General features: G+C 49.8%; 1 protein-coding gene and 1 long non-coding RNA gene across 5 annotated transcripts in view; one reads left to right on the top strand and one right to left on the bottom strand.

The window, feature by feature from the left end:
• Positions 1 to 12,326, bottom strand: part of ADA2 (adenosine deaminase 2) — a 22,450-nt gene extending 10,124 nt beyond the window's left edge. Inside the window, exons 1-5 of one of the 4 annotated variants that reach the window (XM_086886080.1) lie at positions 11,988 to 12,326; positions 11,644 to 11,714; positions 9,965 to 10,290; positions 7,469 to 7,694; positions 934 to 1,144 (exon numbers count right to left, since the gene is read on the bottom strand). In XM_086886080.1, the coding sequence (XP_086742206.1) occupies positions 934 to 1,144; positions 7,469 to 7,694; positions 9,965 to 10,277 (750 nt within the window). In that variant the 5' untranslated portion in view covers positions 10,278 to 10,290; positions 11,644 to 11,714; positions 11,988 to 12,326. Of the gene's footprint in view, positions 1 to 933; positions 1,145 to 7,468; positions 7,695 to 9,964; positions 10,291 to 11,174; positions 11,456 to 11,643 lie in introns of those variants that run through there. The other 3 variants (XM_023925258.2, XM_023925249.2, XM_023925239.2) reach the window with 3 other exon arrangements.
• The window catches only part of LOC111928046 (uncharacterized), a 20,778-nt gene extending 631 nt beyond the window's left edge, over positions 1 to 20,147 (top strand). Inside the window, exons 3-5 of the long non-coding RNA XR_015285947.1 lie at positions 45 to 106; positions 772 to 833; positions 19,959 to 20,147. This is a non-coding gene — a long non-coding RNA (uncharacterized LOC111928046). The remainder of the gene's footprint in view (positions 1 to 44; positions 107 to 771; positions 834 to 19,958) is intronic.

The following is a 20,147-nucleotide window of genomic DNA, read 5'->3' as shown; positions in this document are numbered from 1 at the left end:
GCACAGGCTGTTGACATTCTGACATTGCTGTTTTCTCTTCCCAGGTACCCCAAAGACAGGTGGTGGCTGAATTCAGAGCAACTGGCTCAGGGCATCCCCCAGCAAAGTAAGAGAAATGTAAACTTTGTGGCTTTCTCCATGTTCCTTTTTTTTTTTTTTTTTTTCCCCCTTTTTTCCCTGACAGAACTCCCACCCCCACAGAGTCCTGCATGGAGCTGGGCTGGAGAATTGTATGGGAAAGGTGTGTCTGCAGTGACAAAATTCTCACTGGGAAAGTGGGGAAATGGTGTGGTCTGCTGGTGCCTGGGGAGGCATTAAGGCAGGGTGGTTTTGTAGGACAACCTGACCAGCTGTGGGTGACACACAGGGAGAAAGGCCTGAACCATTACCAGATTTTGGTGTTAATGGCAATGAAAGGAGCGGTTCACACCTCATACACAAATTTTAGGTTGTCTGCAAATTGTGGAAGGCGGTGTTTTGCCAATTGATTGACTCGCCTATTCGGAGTAATCATTCTGAAATAAACTGAGGATTTAAAATAATATAGCTATTCCAGAATAAGTCTCTATTCAAGACAGAAAATTTGTTCTAGCTGCCACAGAACAGGTGATTCGGCTGCAGACAAAACTGAGCTACATCTTCCCAATGAGCAAGATTCTGACACAGCTCAGTCTGACTGTACAGTGTAGTTTTGTGCCTGTGTCACAGCAAGTATCTATCTCCCTTAGCCATTAAGAACAAAGAATCTCTCACTTTGAATCCTTTACCTAGGCAAATCTCCAAGAAAGACGTTTGAATATGATCAAGGTTTCCCAGCATCCTCAGAAGGGCAGGTATGCAAACATCCAAAAACTAAATTCAAGATAGGGCTTGAGAAAAGTTATGGAGAAATAGGGATTTAAAAGACTATTAGAGAAACCAAACCCCACGTACCGCAGGCAGGATAGCTCTTATCTCAACATACTGTATGTTATCTTCATAGAGCTCCAGCAGCCCCTGGTAGAAATAGGCCTTGAACACAGGTGCATAGCAGATAAGTCCAGAGGCAATGAGAAAGATTTCTTCAAATCTTTTCCAAATGAAAGCCTGAGAGGGGTAGGCCAGCTCAGGGGCATCTGTCACCAGGGTCAGGTTTCTCAGCAAGCTATAGAAAAGGGAGAAGAGAAGGAATGAGGAGAACAAACAGAGCCTGCAGTACAACAGGCATAACAGTGACTGGTGCCACTAAGAAGCATTCAGGTCATTTTTCTCCCACCTGTATTTACTCCTCTAATGGCTGGCACAGAACTCCTATGACACATGTTGAGCTGTAAGCAGGGTAGGAGTAGGTGCTTAAAACCTGTCCCTCCCTTTTGCAAGGAACAGAGTTAGAAAAGCAAGTATGGTTTTTATGGATATAAAAGTATCAGTTATACTCTGCCACCCAGGGAATCCCCAGTCTGAAAGCAGGCATGCACATCACTCCTGCAGACAATATGTTTTCCCAAGCACCTTCAATGCACATAAATGTCACAACATCTGGCCCTCTGTTCAGCACCTAAAAGGCAGACTTGGTTTACAGGAGATGCCATGTACTGGGCCACCACCAACCTGCTTGCTGAGCCCCTGAGTTGTCCTGGTACCTTTGTATTGTCAAAATATGCCATCTAAAAAAATGCAAGGGGAAGACAATTGTGAATCAGAAATCATTTTTCTCCACCAGTGAGAACAAACCCGTTGCCCTGCCTGCCTTGCTGATAGCTACTTCAGGGAAACAGCTGATAAGAATCTCAGTCCTGGCTTTTCCTTAGTGTGATGGAAATGTATTTCCTCCATACACTCAGCTGGCATATAAGCCTCTTTCAGAAATCCAGAGAGACAGTGGGTAGTTTTATAGAGCAGAGTTTAAGGGAGCCAGTAAATTGCAAGATAATCTAATTGTGAGTGACAGCTTGTATTTAGGACAGGGTGGGTATCTGTGCCACACCACCATCCTCTGGCAAGCTGATAGCCTTCATCCCACCTGGAGCCCTGCCTCTGGCACCAGCCCTCCTTCTCCCACCTGAAGAGTAGTTCATAATATATTTATTCCACCAGTGGGCAAAGCCTAAATGGCAGTGCAGGGGTGATTAACTTCATTCCTGGGTGGACAAGTGGAAGCCATCACAGAAACCTTCAGATGTTTTCTTGCTGACCTAGTGCTTATCTCGTGTTGGGGGCTAAGCAGGTTCAGAAAGAAATACCTTCAGCCATGCTTTCATCTGAGTATATTGTTTCCCCTCAGTAACAGCTACTGATCTTTAATAATGTTTCCTGTTTGATGTCTTGGCCCCCATCCTCGTGGAGTGCTCTGCTCTGTTATATGGGAAGTGTGACTTTGATTTGTGATCTTATCATCTTCATCCAGGACACTTCTGTGGGTGGAATTAAACCCACACAGCCTCCCTACAGATGTAAAATGTGATCAGGTCCAAATTCATAAACGAAGACATCCTGGGCAGATATGCCTTTTGAATCCCTCCATCCTGCCCATAAAACAGAGCCCGTTCCCCCAGGATTTGCCTGCTGCTTCACTCTCTAAGGATTCTCTTCCAGGGGCTGTGGTTTCATTTCTTCCTCACACCCTGTTAACTTCTTTGCCAGGAACAATTTTAGAAGCAAACCTGTACGTAAAAGAGATGCTACTGCTGTTAAGGATGAGACTTTAAATGCTCAACAGTCAGGAAAATCCAGAGATAAGGTTTCCACAGCAACTCGGGCTCTGCCCTCCCATGCATTACAATAGGGGCTTTGGTGCCATTATCCCAGGACACCGGGCAACCCCGGCTACTGTTCAGTAATCCAAGCAAGCAGAGAGGACCGAGCTGGACCACAGGAGGGGCGGGCAGCGAGGAGCGCTCAGCAGCGGGAGACACCGCAGCATCTCCCTAGAAACCAGGAATGCAGGAGTCAGGAGCATCCCGAAGGCGCTGCTCCAGCTGCCCGAGCTGCGGAGAGCAAAAAGGGTGTGCTGCTGCTCATCAGGAAGGTTTCGTGTGGGAAGAGCTGGGGGAAAAGAGATTTTTATTTTTTTTTTCCCCTTCCCTCGTGGCCGAAGGGCAGCTCCCCTCCAGCTCGGCACCTGCCCGGAGCCGGGAGCCCAGCGGGGCTGCTCCCAGCGCTCCGGGAAAAACCTCCCCGTGGATCAAAAGGCCGTGCAAGCCCATTCTTGCCGCTCCAGGCAGCTCCCTTTCAGATAAGGATGGGTGCTCAGTGGAGCTCCCAGCACTTTCTCCCCTTGTCCTGTGAGAACTCGGCTCCTCCAGCACTGAGTGCACACAGGGCTCCGCTCCCTGCCTTTAAATCTCGCTCTACAAACTCGTGGCTGTTTGCTTAGCCTGTGCTCTTGGGCTGGAAACAGCAATAAATCCCCACACCACCCTGTTCCTAAAAGCACATAAATCAAATTGTACTTCTCTTTATAATCCCCTTCCCTTTGAGACTGATTATTGATCCTTACAACTGTTGAAGATTTATTGCATAATAGTGATCCATCCTTGATAACCAGATAATCTCCTAAGGGTTCGGGGGCTTTTGCCATCGGTAGCTCATGCAGATGAAGCAAAGCTTCACAAATACTTTCTTTTTCTTTGTTTTTTTTTTATTTTTTGCTTCTTTTCTGGAATGGGCCTTCACCAGTGATCAGGTGCAGACTACAAACAGCCTTCCATGTCATGTCATATATGCACTGCACAATGCTATTGCAATGCATATGCCCAAAGGGGCACAGCTAAAATGACCAGCCAAGGATTATTTATTTTCAACTCTGGGTTTGCTTTCTCTTTCCCTGGGATTTTTCCCCGTTCTCCTTTCCTGTGCTGTATATAATATGGGAGTGAAAGGTTTTGTTGCCTTGTTTTTAAAGGGATTCTTTTTCCTGCTCTTTTTTTCTGTTCTCGGTGGGTAATTATGCCCCTCTCCTCACCGTAGTATCTAAATGTCTTCCAGTGGTGCATTAAACAGTGTGACTAACATCTGTCACATGTGGTTCATCCGCTTTCTCTCGCTCTCTCTCATCCCCTCTTCTTCTCCCCAAGGGGAGACTTGTAGAGGGAGCAGAGTGCTTTGTTTCTGTAGTGGATTTTTATTCCTTTCCCCCCCCCCCCCCATACCACACACACTGCCCTATTTTTCTGTGAGATAAGGCAGGCAGAGGACACGCAGGGGAAGGTGATGGCAGCCCCAGCCAGCGCCCAGGGGAGTTGTCCCTGAAGCCTGGGCTGTGGTGTCAGCTCCCTCACAGATGACTTCATCCTGGTGATGGAGAGCTCTGCTGGGCACGGCCTCAATCCTTGGGCTGCTGGGGGGGGTGTGCAGTGGTATTTTACAAATACCTGGCATGTCAATGCTGCTAACTGAAATATCTGGGGGCATGCTCTTGCTTTGGAGATGGCAGCCAATGACATTCTCCTGTATCGTAATTGATTGTGAAGAAAATGAGTGAGGATTGTTTTTGTCCTTTTTAAATATGAAAGCAAAATTCCCTTCCTTTTGCTGTCCCTTGGCCTGTGGTCTCCTGGCTCTCCTGACAGCATCCTTTTGGAAGCTTACCACTAACACAATACTCCAGGGTCTTGGCCCACGAGATGTTTGTTTTGAATAGGAATGATTAGACCTTCTCTTGAGGGAAACAACAAAAGGAGTCCCTTCCAAAGCAAATACATGTGTATATGTACCTAAAAATGCAAACGGCAAAAATCATGCACGTTCCCCTTTCTTCCACCCTCTCCTGGTCAGAAATGCTGTAAGGGGAAAGAGGTGCAGCTTCTCAGAAACATTTCCATTGTTCCTTCACATTTGCTGATCCACCCTGTCTTGCATGAGAGCCCTTCCCTGCTGCCATATTCCCTTGACACTTCCTTGAAACCACCCAACTATCCATCCGTTCTTTCCTCTGACATCTGCTTTCTCTCAGCTTGTCAGTGCTCAAGGGCAAAGAGGAGTGCAGGAGAGAGGTAGCCTGGGATGCACATGTTCAAGAGACTGGGAGAGTTTCCAGAAACTGAGAGGCAGAACAGATTGGGGCCTATTCCTGGCTAGAGACCTATTTCCAGACGGCCAAAAACATTCCTAACCCCTAGACTAGTGCCCGGGGATTAGATGGAAATAGGAGGGGAAGTGCCTCAGTGTGGCTGTTGTTGGTGTGTTTGCACATTATGCGTAATGACTCCTCTGTGATTTTGTGGTGATGAGCACGGAAGGGCAAGAAATGAAGGACAACACACTCAAATGGGTAAGTCAGCACCCAGGCTGCGAGAGATCCAACTTTGTTCTTGGCTCAGGCATATGTTTGTTGAGGAAAATCGCTTCATTGGCCTCTGCCTCGGTTTCCCCTCCACATTTGGGGAGAGCCTTGCAGCGAGGCTCTGTCTTGTGCCCCTGTGCAGTGCCTGCCACTCTGAAGTCCTGCTCTGACTCGTGGCCACTACACACTGTGAGACAAACACAAAAGAAGAGAAAGGTGGCAATACTGCCTCTGAAAACAAGGGTTTCCACGCAGGAACAGAGGGAACCACACAATGCACAGCCCCAGTCACCCAGGACAGGGTGTACAGGATGCCCTGCCCTTTAAGCCTCTGCCAGAAAGTGGCATCATGCCATGGAAACACAACTGAAAACAAGTGCAATGAAGGGTTGCTCCTGAGACACTTCTAAATGCCCAGTGCAATTACTTGAGCTTTAAGGAAGCGAAGCTGTTTCAAAATCCAACCCCTTGCACGTTATTTATGGGTCTCCTGGTATGGCTGAAGAGAGCTGGTGCTGTCATCTTTCCTTCCTCATCACTCCCAGCAGAAATGGAAGGGAGCTAATGAGGAACCAGTTTTCTCTCTGGAAGACAGAGATAAGTGACTTCTCACTGGATCTTATTTCGTCCATCACGTGTCAGGGCAGTTGAGCCTCAGGATACAAAAGGTCAAGAACTCAGGGTCTGGCATCACTTTCTCCTTCCCTTCTGGACCTCCACAAGAGAGGAGTGGTGGAGCCCTGGAGATTCAGACCCCTCTGCCCTGCCCACTGCAGTTTTTGGGGAGGGAAGGCAATACCAAGCCACAAAGTTCCTCAGCTTCCCAGCCTACCCTAATCTGCAGGGCACAGAACCCAGACAGCTTCTACATGGAGGGGATACCAGCTCACCGAGAGTTAAAAAGTCTCTGCTTAAGAGCACACAACCTCACTGAAGAGCACTGCAGTAAAACCCACCAAGTTTCACTTGGAAAATGCTGGGATTAGGGTCACCTGCAGTGCCTTAATCCAGCCCTCTCCTTGTGTGTTGGCATGGCAATAGTGTCTGTCATTACATGACACCCCACACTCTTGTTTTCCCTGCAGACCCCAGCCCCCGGAGCGCCACGGACAGCCCTCTGAATGGATGGCTACTCAATATTTTCCTTTGTCCTCATCGCTCAGTGTCTGACTTCATGCATTATTTAGCGTGCTCTCTCCAGCCCCCCACACACCACAGCAGATCTGCATGCTTCCTCTTGGCCTCCTCAGCAGGGCTTTGTCCCAGGATCAATGGCCCCTGGATGGGGAGATAGGAGTCTGGCTTCTCATCACCACTGGCTGGAGGGGGAGCCAGGCTCTTCCCAGCCACCTGTAAGTGAATAAATGCCAGGTGGTCCCGATAAAAGGCTGCCAGCACTAAAGGCAAGGAGGGAAGCTCCTGCAGGAGGGTGAGTGATGCCCTGAGGACTCAGCTGAGGTGTGAGCACCCAGACAGCTGCAGGAGCCTTGCCTGGAAGGGCAGAAGCTCTGTTAGCAGGAGGATGTTTGAGGGGAAGGAGACCCCAAACCAGTCAGGGGTCCTTGGATCAGCCACTGGCCAGGAGGGTGAGCCACAACTCCTGGTTGGGAGTGCCTCATGCTTCCAGGTGGTTGGTGCCAATGGGGTTTCAGAGGCAGGCCTCAGAAAACAAGTTTGGTGTTTGGAGGGAGAGTTGGCTTGGGTTTCATTTTGGGAAGTTTGAGAGTTTTTGCTAGTGCAGTAATTGACATAAATAGTTGCCCCAACTTCTTGCTCTGAATCAAATCAATGGCTTTGCAAAGGGCTTTTCTGCTGTTGGGTAGAGCCTGTTCAGCAGCTACCTGGCTTCCTCATCCAGTTTTTGGGTACCTCACTGGATGAGGCACCACACAGCCCTATCCCATACTGAGAGCCCATTCAGCCTGGGGACAGGTCTCACAAATCTACTGTCCTCAGCATGTCTGCACAGAGGGCCAGAGTGAGTGTGCACAGAAAAATTCAGTTTTTATGGCCCCTGACTCTGGCATACTTCATGCAGCAGCCTCCAAGCTCTTAGATCACCGTTACTTTTTCACATGCACTGCCCTAAACGGCGTTTAGAGCAAGAAAACCAACAGGAAAACTGGACCAGAACGCTTCTGCTGGCTGCACGATGGAAGCAGGACATTCCTGACACCAACAGGCCAGCCAGCCCTCTTCACTCACCCTCTGTCAAACTCGGCCACGTCGCTGAGCTGCTCCCGGTAGGAGCCCAGCAGAAGCCACTGGGAGCACTGGGCCGGCAGCGGGTGCGGAGGGCGCGGCCAGGAGAAGCGGAATCGGACGGAGCCCGTGCTGGTGAAGCAGATGTAGCAGTCAGGCAGGTAGGAGGCATTGTACACCAGCCAGCCCACGCTCAGCATGGCCAAGTCGTGCAGGTGGAGCACAGCACCTGGTGGGGTGAGGGACAAGGACATCCCGATGAGCCCAAGCAGCTGGGGAGAAGGTTTAATGTGATAATGGTTTGTTTGCCTGACCAAGGATGTCTGGAAATGCTTCTAGAAGGATGGGAGTGAGTTCTCCCAGCAAGGGCTGAGTGGCTGCTCTGCCTCCCCCAGGCTGGAGGATGTGGCCCCCTCCACATCAAACACCGGGCAGGCAGAGCGTGACAGCTCCCTGGGAGCACAGGGAGGGGGGAAATCAATAGGGAGCTCTGCTTCTCCACTGGGATGGAAAACGCTCCGAGTTATTAAAGGTCTTTCAGACAGACTTTGCTGTGAGCTGGCTCAGGCACCACTGATTTTTTTTTAAAGAGAAATTCGCACAGGAGGCAGCAGTTTACAAGGCACGCTGGCTGAAGCACACCTGAAGCAAAGCTCTGCATCTAAGCTGTTTTTTGTGTCTAGTCCATGTCTCTTTTTTCAGCTCTCTGGAACTCTGACACACACCAAAATCCCAGGCCACGTTACTCTGGGGAATTGCACTCAGATGCAGAAGTACAATTTACTTCTGTGCCTTATCAAAAGCACGCTGGCTTACATTGTACATCTGCTGCTGGCCAGCACAAGGGCCTCTGGGGCACTCTGTTATTGTGCAGTATGTTGGCAACTGCCAGTCCTCCTGGCACAGGAAGCATCCTCTGTCTGCTCACCTTCCTTATCGTTTCATTTTGCTGAAATCTCTCCTTTTCCAATGACTCCTGGTGTTATTGGTGCTTGAACTAAGCCTCACCTTTGTAAAGGAAAGACACTGTGAGAGCTGGAGTCTTAGATATGTACTTTATTAGTCTAGGGGAGACCTCTTAGTGCAAATAGATTTGATGCCCTTAGGGGTAAAGAGAGAACATGAATAGCAAGAACAAGACACAAGACTGGTATGTACTTGACATTAGATTAAGTTCCAGACTATAATTTATAGTGGACTAATCTAATATAGACTCTAATGCCTATGATCCCCCACTAGAGAGGGTCTGGCTGTAAAGATGCTGAGGAGCTCTGATTGCTGCTCTCAGCAGAGTTTGTGCACCAGGCTGGGCATGCTGCAGCTGTATGACCCTCCTCTGGCTGGCAATGTCACCTTCTTCCCTGTGTGAGCAGCCACAGACATTACAACAGTGCTTGAAACAACAGGAACTCCCAGGGGCTCTGATCAAGTCCTCTTCAAACAGCTACAAGGATGTGATTGAGGCCCTAAAAGCTTACAGCCCTTGCAAAGATTCCAAGAACCCATTTAAACATCACCTGGAGTGAAAAGTGTTAATTATTCGTTTTGACTCCCACTTGGTGGGAGTATCAATGATACTGGAGGTGAAGAGGGGAGTACTTTTAAAGTCCTAACTGTTCAATTCAGCCCTGAAAGGATAATTACATTTCTGACATACTAATTGTTTATGGTAATGGATTAGGGTGCTGCAAGACTGGGAGGCAGAAGCTGGGAACATTGCTCAGGGCCACCTTCAATCTGGCCATGAACACTTCCAGGGATGGGCCAGCCACAACTTTTCTGGGCAATCTGTTCCTGTGCCTCACTACCCTCTGAGTAAAGACTTTTACTTATATCTACTCTAATTCAGTACTGCTCCCCCTGGTCCTGTCACTACCTGCCCACGTAAAATGTTGCTCTCTCTCTCCCTTTTATAAGCTCACTTTGAGTGCTGGAAGTACACAGGGTTTGATTTGTACACAACAAGCAAGGAAAATGAAGACTGCAATATTAGAGGTAGCCCCTTCCTCCTCTAGTGCCCCCAGACTTTCCATCAGACTTCCAGGCCTGCTACAGAACCACCTGCAGAAACACTTTTTGGGGGATGCAATGCTTTTGGTTAAGATTCATAACAAGACAAGGTTGGTACCCTGTTTGTGGAATGTGCATGTGGGGGAAAAAAAAGAGGCTGGAAGATGCTGAGTAAATGGGGATGTCTGTTATTTCTTGTTGTCTTTGCTTCCTCTGCCCCTTCTCCACTCTTGAAAGACTTAAGGATCCACATTGTTAAGTTAAACCCGATGCCACAATTGCTGGAAATGTGTATTCATCCAATCCATCCCCCTCTTCCTCTCTGCTCCTACCCCATCTCTGAGCTCGGTGTCAGGGCTTTTCCTGGAACCCAATGAGCACAATTCACAGCTCTCAAAAGCTTGTCTCCCACATCTGCGTTTTGTCCCAGCTCAGAAAGCAAAAGATGAGAAAGGAGGAGTGAGATGAGCCTCCTTAAGCCAAGCCTACCTTTTGGCATGCGCTTTAAGATGCTGAACACCGCGCTCTGATCAATGAGGCTCTTTGCCCGGAAGAAGTGCATGCTTGGAGGAAACTGTCCTGTACTCATGGCTGCTTCCACTTCCTTCTTCTTGAGGTTGACGAGCTTTGTGCTGAGCTGCTGCTCCTGCCTACTCAGCACCAAGTTGCCACCTGTCCTTTGGGCTTTCTCCTCCTGCATCAGGGAATCGCGGTCCTTCCAGAGAGGGCTGGGGAGGCAGAGGGGAGCCAGACTCAGGAGAAGGTATGCCAGCCTTATGTCTTGCCCAGATGGAGGTTTCATCTTACAGCTGCACCTTGATGGGGAGAAAAGACTGAAGCATTAGCAGAGGTCAGAAGGTGGGCAATGGGATATGAAGCTGTTGGCCCATCCTGCAGAAGCCCTGGGTTAATGCACCTCTCCCAATGCCCCCTGATGGATCAGCACGTTCCTGGTGGCTGCTGATTACACACGACAAGGCTGGGTAGGGCAAAGAGATATTGCTGCTTGGATCAGACTGGCAGCACATCATTCAGTAAGGCAAAGCTCCAGCCCTGGAATGGGGGATTGGTGGGATCAGGATGCTGCTTGCAAGCTGGGATGGAGGCCTCATTGAGCGAGGGGTGCTGATGATGCCCAGGTAAGGGGCTTGGCTTGAGCTAATCAAATCCTGGTTCCCTCCAGCTGAGAGAAGATCCTGTTACACCTTTCTAGTATATTCCAGCTATCCAAAGGACTCATTTATGAGCAGGAAACCCCAAGGCTTCCTCTGCAGAAGCAGAGGTGTGTCCTTCCCTCACAATCCCAGAAGAAAGGGGATGGAAGTGAGATCAAGGCAGCAGTAAGAGATCACAGGAGACAAGCACGTGTGACCTCTGAGATCTCTCCCTCTCCCCAAAAAGCACAACTGCAATATAATCCTTCAACACCAGGCTTTAGTGACCCTGCATGCCAATCTCTCCAGAGCAAAACAGGCTGCAGAAGGGCTCAATATCTCAAAATAAGCCTATGTGAATCACTTGTGCACGTATCTTCTGCTTCCAGCTCTCCTCCACCTGCGGGTCCAGGAGCACATCCCCAGCCCCTTTAGCGGGTACCAGGGGAGCAAACGGAGCAGGGGTGGGGTGCAGCCCCATCCCAGGCCTGGCTCTGAGCTCAGAAAAGGAAACATCCCAAAGAGGAGCGCTGGGACCGACTCACTTACTGTTAACTCTGCTCCTCCCGGCCCCCAGAGCTGATGCAGCGGGGGGCGAGTCCGTCTCCGGCGGGGCAGCGCTGGATAAAGGGGAAGAGCCGGGAACACAGAGTTCCTCTTCCTCTTCTATTTCACCCCGGCCGCGCTGCTTCATGAATATATAAGGAGGAGGAGGAGGAAGGGGAGGTTGTGAGAAAGCGGGCTGCCAAAAAAAGCGGGGTGGTTCAGAGGAGCCTCATGGCTCTTTAACCCATCACTGCCCGGCAGCGGGGGCTCCTCTGTCCCCTGGCACACTCGGGCAGCTCTTTAAATATCCTGGGAGAAGAGCTCTGGCAATCCTTGCTGCTGCGGGGGAACTCTGGCATCGGGAATACACACAAACTTGGATATCTAATCTGGAGCGGGTTTAATGTCAGCGACACCGCAAACTCTGCTCGCTAATGCATTCACAGCGGAGAAAACAGCGATTTGTACCTTGAAATGGTCTTGCCTTCAGCTCCGTGGCATCAATCCATCCCTGAGGTATCGCAGGGATAAAGTCGAGCCTGGGAAGCAGGTCAGGTGGAAGCAGGTACGGAGTTATTTAAAAAAAAAAAAAAAAAGAAAGAAAATCACAACAAATACAGTAATTTCAGCATTTTATTTCACTCAGTTCAACGGACTGAGTTTTAAACTACTTAAAACAGATGTTATGTAAACAGCTTCCAGGGGAGAACAAAGTCCGTTTGGTTTCATTTAGTCCAAAAATTTAATCATTTTAAATATTAAAAAAAAATCTTGTAAGTTAAGAACTGTTGAAAACAACCCACAGCACTCACAAAGATTGTTTTTTGAGGCAGAGACAGCAGAGTCTGGTCAGTAATATGTTAAATTTCATTAGCTGGGACTGAAAGCAGGGTGTTCAGGCTGCCCACTGACTGTCCCAGCTGGACACCTGCCAGCTTTTCCTTCTTTCCTGGTGCCTTCACTCTGTGCTGTCACTGAGATCAGTCCCAGCATCCGTGCAGGGATCGTTCAGGGATCCCAAATATTCCCCAAGCCCTGGCCATGGCAGCGTGTCCAGAGGGTGGCTGTGCCCCCTTGCCTGCTCCTCGGCAGGATGAATATTCCTTGAGTCTCTAGATGATCCTGCTCCCAAAAAGGGAGAGCAGTGGAGTGGAAAGATGACCCAAATAGTTGCTCAACAGCAACTATTTGTTGATGAAAGCAACTCGAGGATGGGAGGTGTGAGGAGGGAAGTGCATGGAGTGAAAAGGGATGGTTCAGTAGGGACAAGAGTTCTGCCTCCAAATACCTTCAAGGGAACAATATCAGTGAAGGAAGGGAATTGCTTTAATCTTCTTGTAGCACTAAAGCCTAGCATTAGTTCCATAAAACCAAATTCAGCCCAGGCAGTTGGAAAACCGCCTCTGTAGCGAGCAGTGGGGTGCTAGAGACAGGTTCCCACTGTGGAGGGTTAAAATGCTGTGTGAGGGATCTCAAATAGCTTACAGCCAGGCAGGGGTCTTGGAAATGCCTTCCAGAGGGCCTCAGAGATTTGTAGCGGTTCATCCTTTCAAATCCCATTTGAAAAACAAAAAGCAAAGTCCAGTGCTCAAACACTTCTTTGATGGGACTTTTCCACATAAAAAAATTGCAGATGTTGCCAGGAGACTTTTGGATGGATGTTGCAAGGGTTGGACTAGGAAATAAGCAGGTGTTTGAGATGCTTTGCTCTCAGTTAAAACGTGGTGCATCCTCTGGAAATAAAAAAAATCCTGGTGAAATAGGACCACAGCTACTTTTAGGTGGGATCTGTCTGGACATGAAAAGTGGAAAGAGGGAGAAGAGAACAACCAGGAGCCCCATCTGGGGGAGGATTGTGTTCATCCAGTGCCTGCAGACAGCCAAAACCCTGCCTTGAGACTTCCCTGGGAACAGAGGCATGGTATAGGAAGACTTGTCCTGTCTCAAGGACTAACAAGGAATGTTACAGCTGTCATTTCCACACCAACACATCTCTCAGCTTGTTTGAATTCTTCTTGAGAACCAAGTAGCCCATTTGGAGACCTGTGTCTGTCCACAGGAGCATGATTGCAGTTCCTGTCCAGTCTTGTGTGGCCCCTGGAATAATCTTGAGCTCCCTGGCTCTGGTCCCACGAGCTGTTTAGCCAAGGCTGATAGGAGCAGCAGGGCTCCTTCATCCAACAGCCCAGCTTTTCCTTGGTTTCTGGGGTGCTTCCTAGCCCCTGCTGACCTCTCAGCTGCTGCAGCTGTGCCCAGCAGTGTTCCAAAGCCCCCTGTCCTGGGTGTGCAAGCTGCCAGCGTGCCCCTTCTTTATGCCCATCTGCACCTCAGATGCATCTGAAGCTTTAAATAGCTGGTGGCCAGCTCTGAGTGCTCGCAGCGAGTTCCCCCTGCTCCAGTTTCAGTTCCACATGTGAACCGCTTCCCCTCCAACCTTTCGAGCTTCTTGAAAGCGACAGGTACCGCTCCCAGAAGGTCTCCCCACCTCTCCCTGCTGCACCTCCCCTGCTGTGGCCACAGCTGTGCCAGCTCCCACCACCCTGTTCCTTGCACAGGGGGTGCAGCAAGGGGGAAGGACCACCGAGGGGGCAGCCACAGCCTTGCAGATGTTTGTTTCTCACTTCATCTTTCAGAGACCGTCCTGCTGCTGGGGAGGGTCAGCTCGCAGTGTGCCGCTGCAGCTCCCAGCCCCAGCTGAAGGCCTGGCAGCGTGTGGAGGTGATTGCAAGAGCTACAGTGATAAATCCAGCAGAGGCAAGACCTAGGGGTGATGCAGACCTGGCTGGGTTTTCTGTGTGGGCCGCCCATTTTTGTGTAAGCCAAATGCAAACCGAGGAGGATTTCTGGGAGCACAGAGGGTGGGGATGCCCTTTAGCTGGTTGTAATCCAAGCTGTTCTCTGGAAATATCACTGTAAGGCCGGGAAGAGAAGACTGGAGCCGGGAAATGTGTTCCTAGCTCACCAGTTAGCTGCTCTTTCCGTGCCAGCTGCCTCATTTGTGAAATGGAACCAATTCCCTGCCTATCTGTGACGATTATTTGCTGTATTTGCTGGTGCAATAGCTGTGGTCCCTGGTCCAGCAGCTGCTGTAAAACAAGTCTGCATAAGAGACACAGTCCAGTTTGGAGAGGGAAACCATGAGGTGGGACAAGCAAGGGGCAGGAAAACAGCCAGAGGTGGGCAGGTGCACAGGTGAGGGAGAACAGTCCCTGCCTCTCTGCTGGGCCTGGGTGAGACCACAGTCCCAGTCCCTGGTTAATGCCTCTGAAATGCTAAGAACATGTAACTGTGCTAAGTGCTATAATTATTATTAAGAACAGACTGTCCTGGGATGTTTGGGATCATTGAAAGCTCCCCACTGGATCATTACATTACCCCTGCTTTGGTACAGCTGGGCTCAGGTTGGCATTTTTATCTCTTCCCACCCCACTTTGTTCCTAGCCAGGCAAAACCATGGAGCATTTCCCAGCCCAGCAGGGACATCAGTGGGAGCCCTGCAGCAGAGAGAAAGCTGGTGTTCCCTGGGTCTTGCTCCAGTCTACAGCCAAGCTCTGCTCACCCTCAAGGTGCCCCATGCCCCTTCAAAAACCCTCCCTCCCCTCAGCTGCCTGACCACATCCCAGTGCCTCTGTCCTTCCACTCCTCAGCTACACCCATAACTACCCTTTATAAGACACTTGAGATGCCACAGGAACAGGAGAGAGCCAGGGAAAGGGCTAAAATCCCCAGGTTAATGATGAATCACTCTGGGAGTGGAGTCATTGATTTGTAATCATTGCCTGGCTCCCAGATATAACAGCCATGAATTCCTCTGACCAGCAATCCAAACAAGGTGCTTTGGGCTATTCCCAGCACACCTGCAGAAGTTCAAATCTTGCTCACAATAGCAGGGCTCAGAGCTCCAGGAGTCAAACAAGTCCATCAGCATTTGTCTTCTAACAAGAGCAGCCAGCACACACACCTGGCTGTCACTGCCCTTCGGCTGGAGCTTGGTGTCTTGGCTTGAAAAGAGAGGAGTCTGCTAAGGAAGAGCAGGAACCTCCCTTGAAATGGAAAATATGTAAACACCCCACCCTCTGAGTTTTTATATTCTTGAAATTGAGAGGTTCTCAGGCAAAGATATGGGAATAACAGTTCTTTACTAGGAAAGTTAAAATACAAATGTGGTAGTACAAACAAATTACTGATAGAGTCAGAATTCAACCTGACACCCTGTTGGGCAGGCTGTTGGTAGCAGTCCCATTAAATGCTGGCTGCAGCTCTCCTGCAGTGACAGATGTGGTTCTGCTGAAGCACAGATCCTGTAGAAGGCTGCAGTTCTCCTCTGCAGCTCCAGGGCTGTAGATGGCTCCTGTTTTCCTCTGGCATCCAGTGCAGAAAGGCTGCTGTGCTGTTCCAAATCTCAGATTATATCCAGGTAGGAATGCTTGGTTCCTGCCCCTGGGTGGAGCATCTCCCAATGGATGAGGGAATTTTATCAGTCCTGCAGTGGGATTCAATGGCCCATGAACAGCAGATTTCCCCTTGGAGGGAGGATGGGTGGTGGGAGAGATAAAGAACAGTGCCCCAGCTGGTTTTAACAGCTGGTGATAGAACACATCCTTTTGGTTCCATCTTGCCACCCAAGACACTTAGCATGCAAATAAATAAGTGAAACTGCATCATTTCCTTCCAACCCTCCACCTGTGCCCACCCCAATTCCCCTGCTGCTGTCACCCCACCCTGGAGATCTGGGAAGGGGAAGTAAAAAAACCAAGTGAGCCCATGTGTATTAACACCCCATTGCCTTGGGGATGAACAGCAGCCTGCCAAGGGCTCCCAGGGCACGAGCTGACAGCTTTGGGTATTTGGGAAAGGGGCTCAGTGCCATCCAGGGCAGGTCCCAAGCTGTCACCAAGCCCTCTGTGCAAACATTCCCTGAGCCTCAAGTTTATTGTTTGTATTCTTCTATTCTCTTCCTCTCCTACCCACAGGGACAAAAATGAGAGCAAACTAGGCAAGCAAAACATCCTGGATTAGCAAGCGTACTTGACTGTCTCTCTGGGGGATGACTTTAGGGAGGGTAGAACTCCAGTGCTACCATGGGAAGGGTTTTCTTGCTTTTTGCATTAGTCATGTCAGGTATCCTGCCTGACCTGTGGTGTCTATCCATCCCCAGGCTGTGCTGACTCACAGGGGTTAGTGTGGTTTTGCAGGGATTTGCCCTAGCATTAAAGCAGGCAAAATTCCTGTTCCTAGGAGCTATATTCCATATAAACATCCTCCCCACTCCCAGCCTGCTACACCTAACTTCCCCAAACAGAATCAAAAACCAACCACATCTTTGTCCTAATCCTCCCACCTCTTCCCCTGGGGTCCATCCCAGCTTGACACAGAGGATCTGAGTTCATCCCTGGTCAGCCTGCAGCTGTGAGCATCCCTGTGACCTCTGCCAGGGCATCCTGTGTCTCCATGTCAACCATCTCCTCATCTCACTGCCTCTCACTTTCTCTGTGTCTACATCACCCACACGGCTCCATCACACAGACACACTTCAAGCCCAATCAGTAAAAAAGCCTTGCAGTGACACTGCACCACTTGTCTCTCTCTCTGACCCCAGCCTCTCATGGAAGTCTCACCAGAAGAGACATTCTACACTGCTTCCCAGAGCTATGGCTCTATCTTATTCTCTAAGGCACCAGAAATGCTTTGGAAGAGAGGATAGCAAAGGCTGAGGAGCACATCAACAGATTCACCCAACCTTCAGCTGCTCAGGAGTCACTCCACTCTGTACAGGTTCTTTTCCCCCTGAGCATGAGACCAGCAAGTCAGCATTTAGAATGGATTTATGCTAAAAAAATTAACAGTAGTGAGGAGCATTTGGGTTAAAACATGACTGGCCTAAAGTGCCTGTGTTGTAGCCAAGCTTCATCCTGCCTAGGCAAACCTCCAAACTCTATTAAAGCCTTGAGATGTCAAAACAAAGCTTCTGCACGGCTCTCTTTAGGGGTACCTCCATATACCACGCTGCAAATGCAGACACTGGCATCAAGCCAGTCAGCACTAGCAGCCCTGCCAGCAAAACCTCATTCCCCCAAGCTCCTCAGGCTCTGCAGGGATTTGTGTTGCTCTCAGCTGTGGCAACACCTGAGCAACAGAGTTTAAAGCAAGGTGAAGGGTGCTCATCCCAGCAGCAGTCACCTGCCCAGGGTACACACTGCACAGCAGAGCCCAGCCACTTGTGATCATTACAGACAAAGCTCAGGGCATTTCTGGCATGCCTAGACCTGTTCATCCTGTTCTTCAGAGGCATTTCAGCCCAGCCCAGCACACTCTTGTCCCCTGGTAGCTCCCAGCCTTACCCTGCAGGTAGTGATAGGTACAATCTTACCTTTGGCTAAATTGCTGCATCTCCCCGAGAGATGCTCTTCCCCTAAAGCACTACAGCACTGCCTGCCTCTCCACAGCAAGCAGCCAAGTCCTCAGGGCACCCACCCTCACAGGGTGACAAAGGCACAGAGCACACAGGCAGTGCCACTTTTACAAGGCCTTCAGCAGCAAGCTGCAGTGAGATCACTGAACTCACAAACTCAGGCACAGATAGAGATTTTAAGGAGGCTTGTGGGGTCTTCAACCCAAACAGCCCACATCTTTTGGTAGCCACAAGAATACAGCTGCTCTTCAGCTCACCCTATGAACAAAGAGCTCAAGTCCACCTTCTGTTAGTGTTGATGAGCAAGCCTCATCTCTTGAACCTCACTGTCAGCTCAGAGTGGCTCTGTGTGTGTGTGCTGCAGGGCCCACCTCCTCCAGCTCACCCTGGGACCCCAACCCACACCCAGCCCCAGCCTCCTCCAGACTGGTGTGCTGGGGAGCCTTTATCACCACCTGCCTGAAATTCCCTTTCCACAACCTCCTCCAGTTTGTGGAACACCCCTCCCACCTCCAGCAGACATTAAAGTTTTGGCATGTGGCACATGGGAGCAGGAATGCTGCTGCCCATTGCTGCTTCAAATTATAGCATGGGAGAGTGTCTTGGTTTGAAAGACAGATGTCTGCTATAGAAGGCAGGAACGTCCCTTAAAATGGAAAAATATAAACCCCACCCTCTCTGAATTATTGCAATCTTGAAATTAAGGGGCTCTCAGGCAAAGATATGGGAATGGGAATAACAGTTCTTTACTAGGAAAATTAAAATAAAAATGTTGTAGTACAAAAAAGAAAACCCACAAGAAACCACCACTGACAGAGTCAGGGTACAACCTGACACCCTGTTGGGCAGGCTGTTGGTAGCAGTCCCATTAAATGCTGGCTGCAGCTCTCCTGCAGTGACAGATGTGGTTCTGCTGAAGCACAGATCCTGGAGAAGGCTGCAGTTCTCCTCTGCAGCTCCAGGGCTGTAGATGGCTCCTGTTTTCCTCTGGCATCCAGTGCAGAAAGGCTGCTGTGCTGTTCCAAATCTCAGATTATATCCAGGTAGGAATGCTTGGTTCCTGTCCCTGGGTGGAGCATCTCCCAATGGATGAGGGAATTTTATCAGTCCTGCAGTGGGATTCAATGGCCCATGAACAGCAGATTTCCCCTTGGAGAGAGGATGGGTGGTGGGAGAGATAAAGAACAGTGCCCCAGCTGGTTTTAACAGCTGGTGATAGAACACATCCTTCTGGTCCCATCTTTCATTGCCACCCCAGACAGAGATCTTCTACCTTTCTATCCTGCCTGATGAGTATGCCCTCTGCAGACACAGGGTGACATTTCCTGCTCTAGTTTCACTCTACTGGTGACAACCCAGACAAAATTACAGGCACCATCAGGGATGTTGGCATCAATCCACGTGTCACCTGCGAGGGCTGGCTCCACGGGGGAAGGTGAGCCCGGAGCTGGGGTGGCAGAAGGCAGGCGTGGGGCAGTGGCCAAACTGGCAGAGGTGCAGCTGCACAGTTCCCAGGCAAGAACAGCAGAGCAGATCTGGCAGCCAGGTTCAGCCACAGCCCAGTGACTGCCAGGTGAGTCCACGGTGTCGAGACAGATCCAAGGTCAGCTCAGGGACTGAAGTCCACAGGCCAAGGTCCACACAAACAGGGTTCATGGCACAGCTACTGATGCAGGGTAGCCCAGCTGGGGAGCAAGGGCAAGAGCCTCAGCTAGTGAACAGCACATCAGGCCCTCACTGGGGCTTTTTAGCAGAGCTTTCTTCAACATCAGGCACTTGTGTGATTACCTAAGTCAGGCCTGAACCCAGGGAGTCAAACCCCCAGGGGATGCTCTCAGAACCCTGACACTAGCTACCCTGCTCTGTGAGCCTTCTGAAGGCACGTGGAGATGCAAGGGATGAATATAATCTGCTGCCAATCCCCAGGCTGAAGCACCACAGCTCCTCAAACAGGATGGTAACAGCAGTGGGCATTTTAAGGTAAAAGGTCTCTCCCAGACAGCCCTCAGCCTTCTGCAGCAGTGAAGCTTTCCACTCTTATAATGATTACATGGAAAGAAAGTGGAAATTTGCTGTTAAGAAAGGGACCAATTAGTGAAATTGTAAACTGCTTAAAAATAACTGTTTTAACAAAGTTTTGAAACCGAGCTGGAGACAGAAATCAGTGCAGTGCACAGGAGGGAATAGTGTCTCGGGGATAATATGTGTGTACACAGACCTTCTTAAGCTAAACAGTATTCATATTTTCACTCTGGAGAGGGAGAACTATCATCCAGACAGAGCTTCTAATTGACCAGTGGTTCTGGTATTTTCTGTTTATTCACCCTGCTATGAGTTGACCTGAACCAGATCCTGTCTGCATCTCTTTCAGGTGTTCAAAACCCACTTCTGGGGGATAACAGGAGAGATGAAACACATCTCATGCCATCCTCAGCAGTCCCTGAGGGGGAGAGATGGCTAGCAGCCACCAGCACTCTTTCTGAACCAAGATGATGATGGATCAAGGTACAGAAGTGGGCAAGGTTCAGAGATTTTAGCCTAAATAGCTGTAATTCCCAGA

The sequence above is a fragment of the Cyanistes caeruleus genome, chromosome 4, assembly GCF_971803275.1.
Source record: "Cyanistes caeruleus chromosome 4, bCyaCae1.hap1.1, whole genome shotgun sequence".
NCBI classification, from domain to species: Eukaryota; Metazoa; Chordata; class Aves; order Passeriformes; family Paridae; genus Cyanistes; species Cyanistes caeruleus.
Note: the sequence above shows the minus strand (reverse complement) of the source record. Positions and strands in the feature narration are given on the sequence as shown.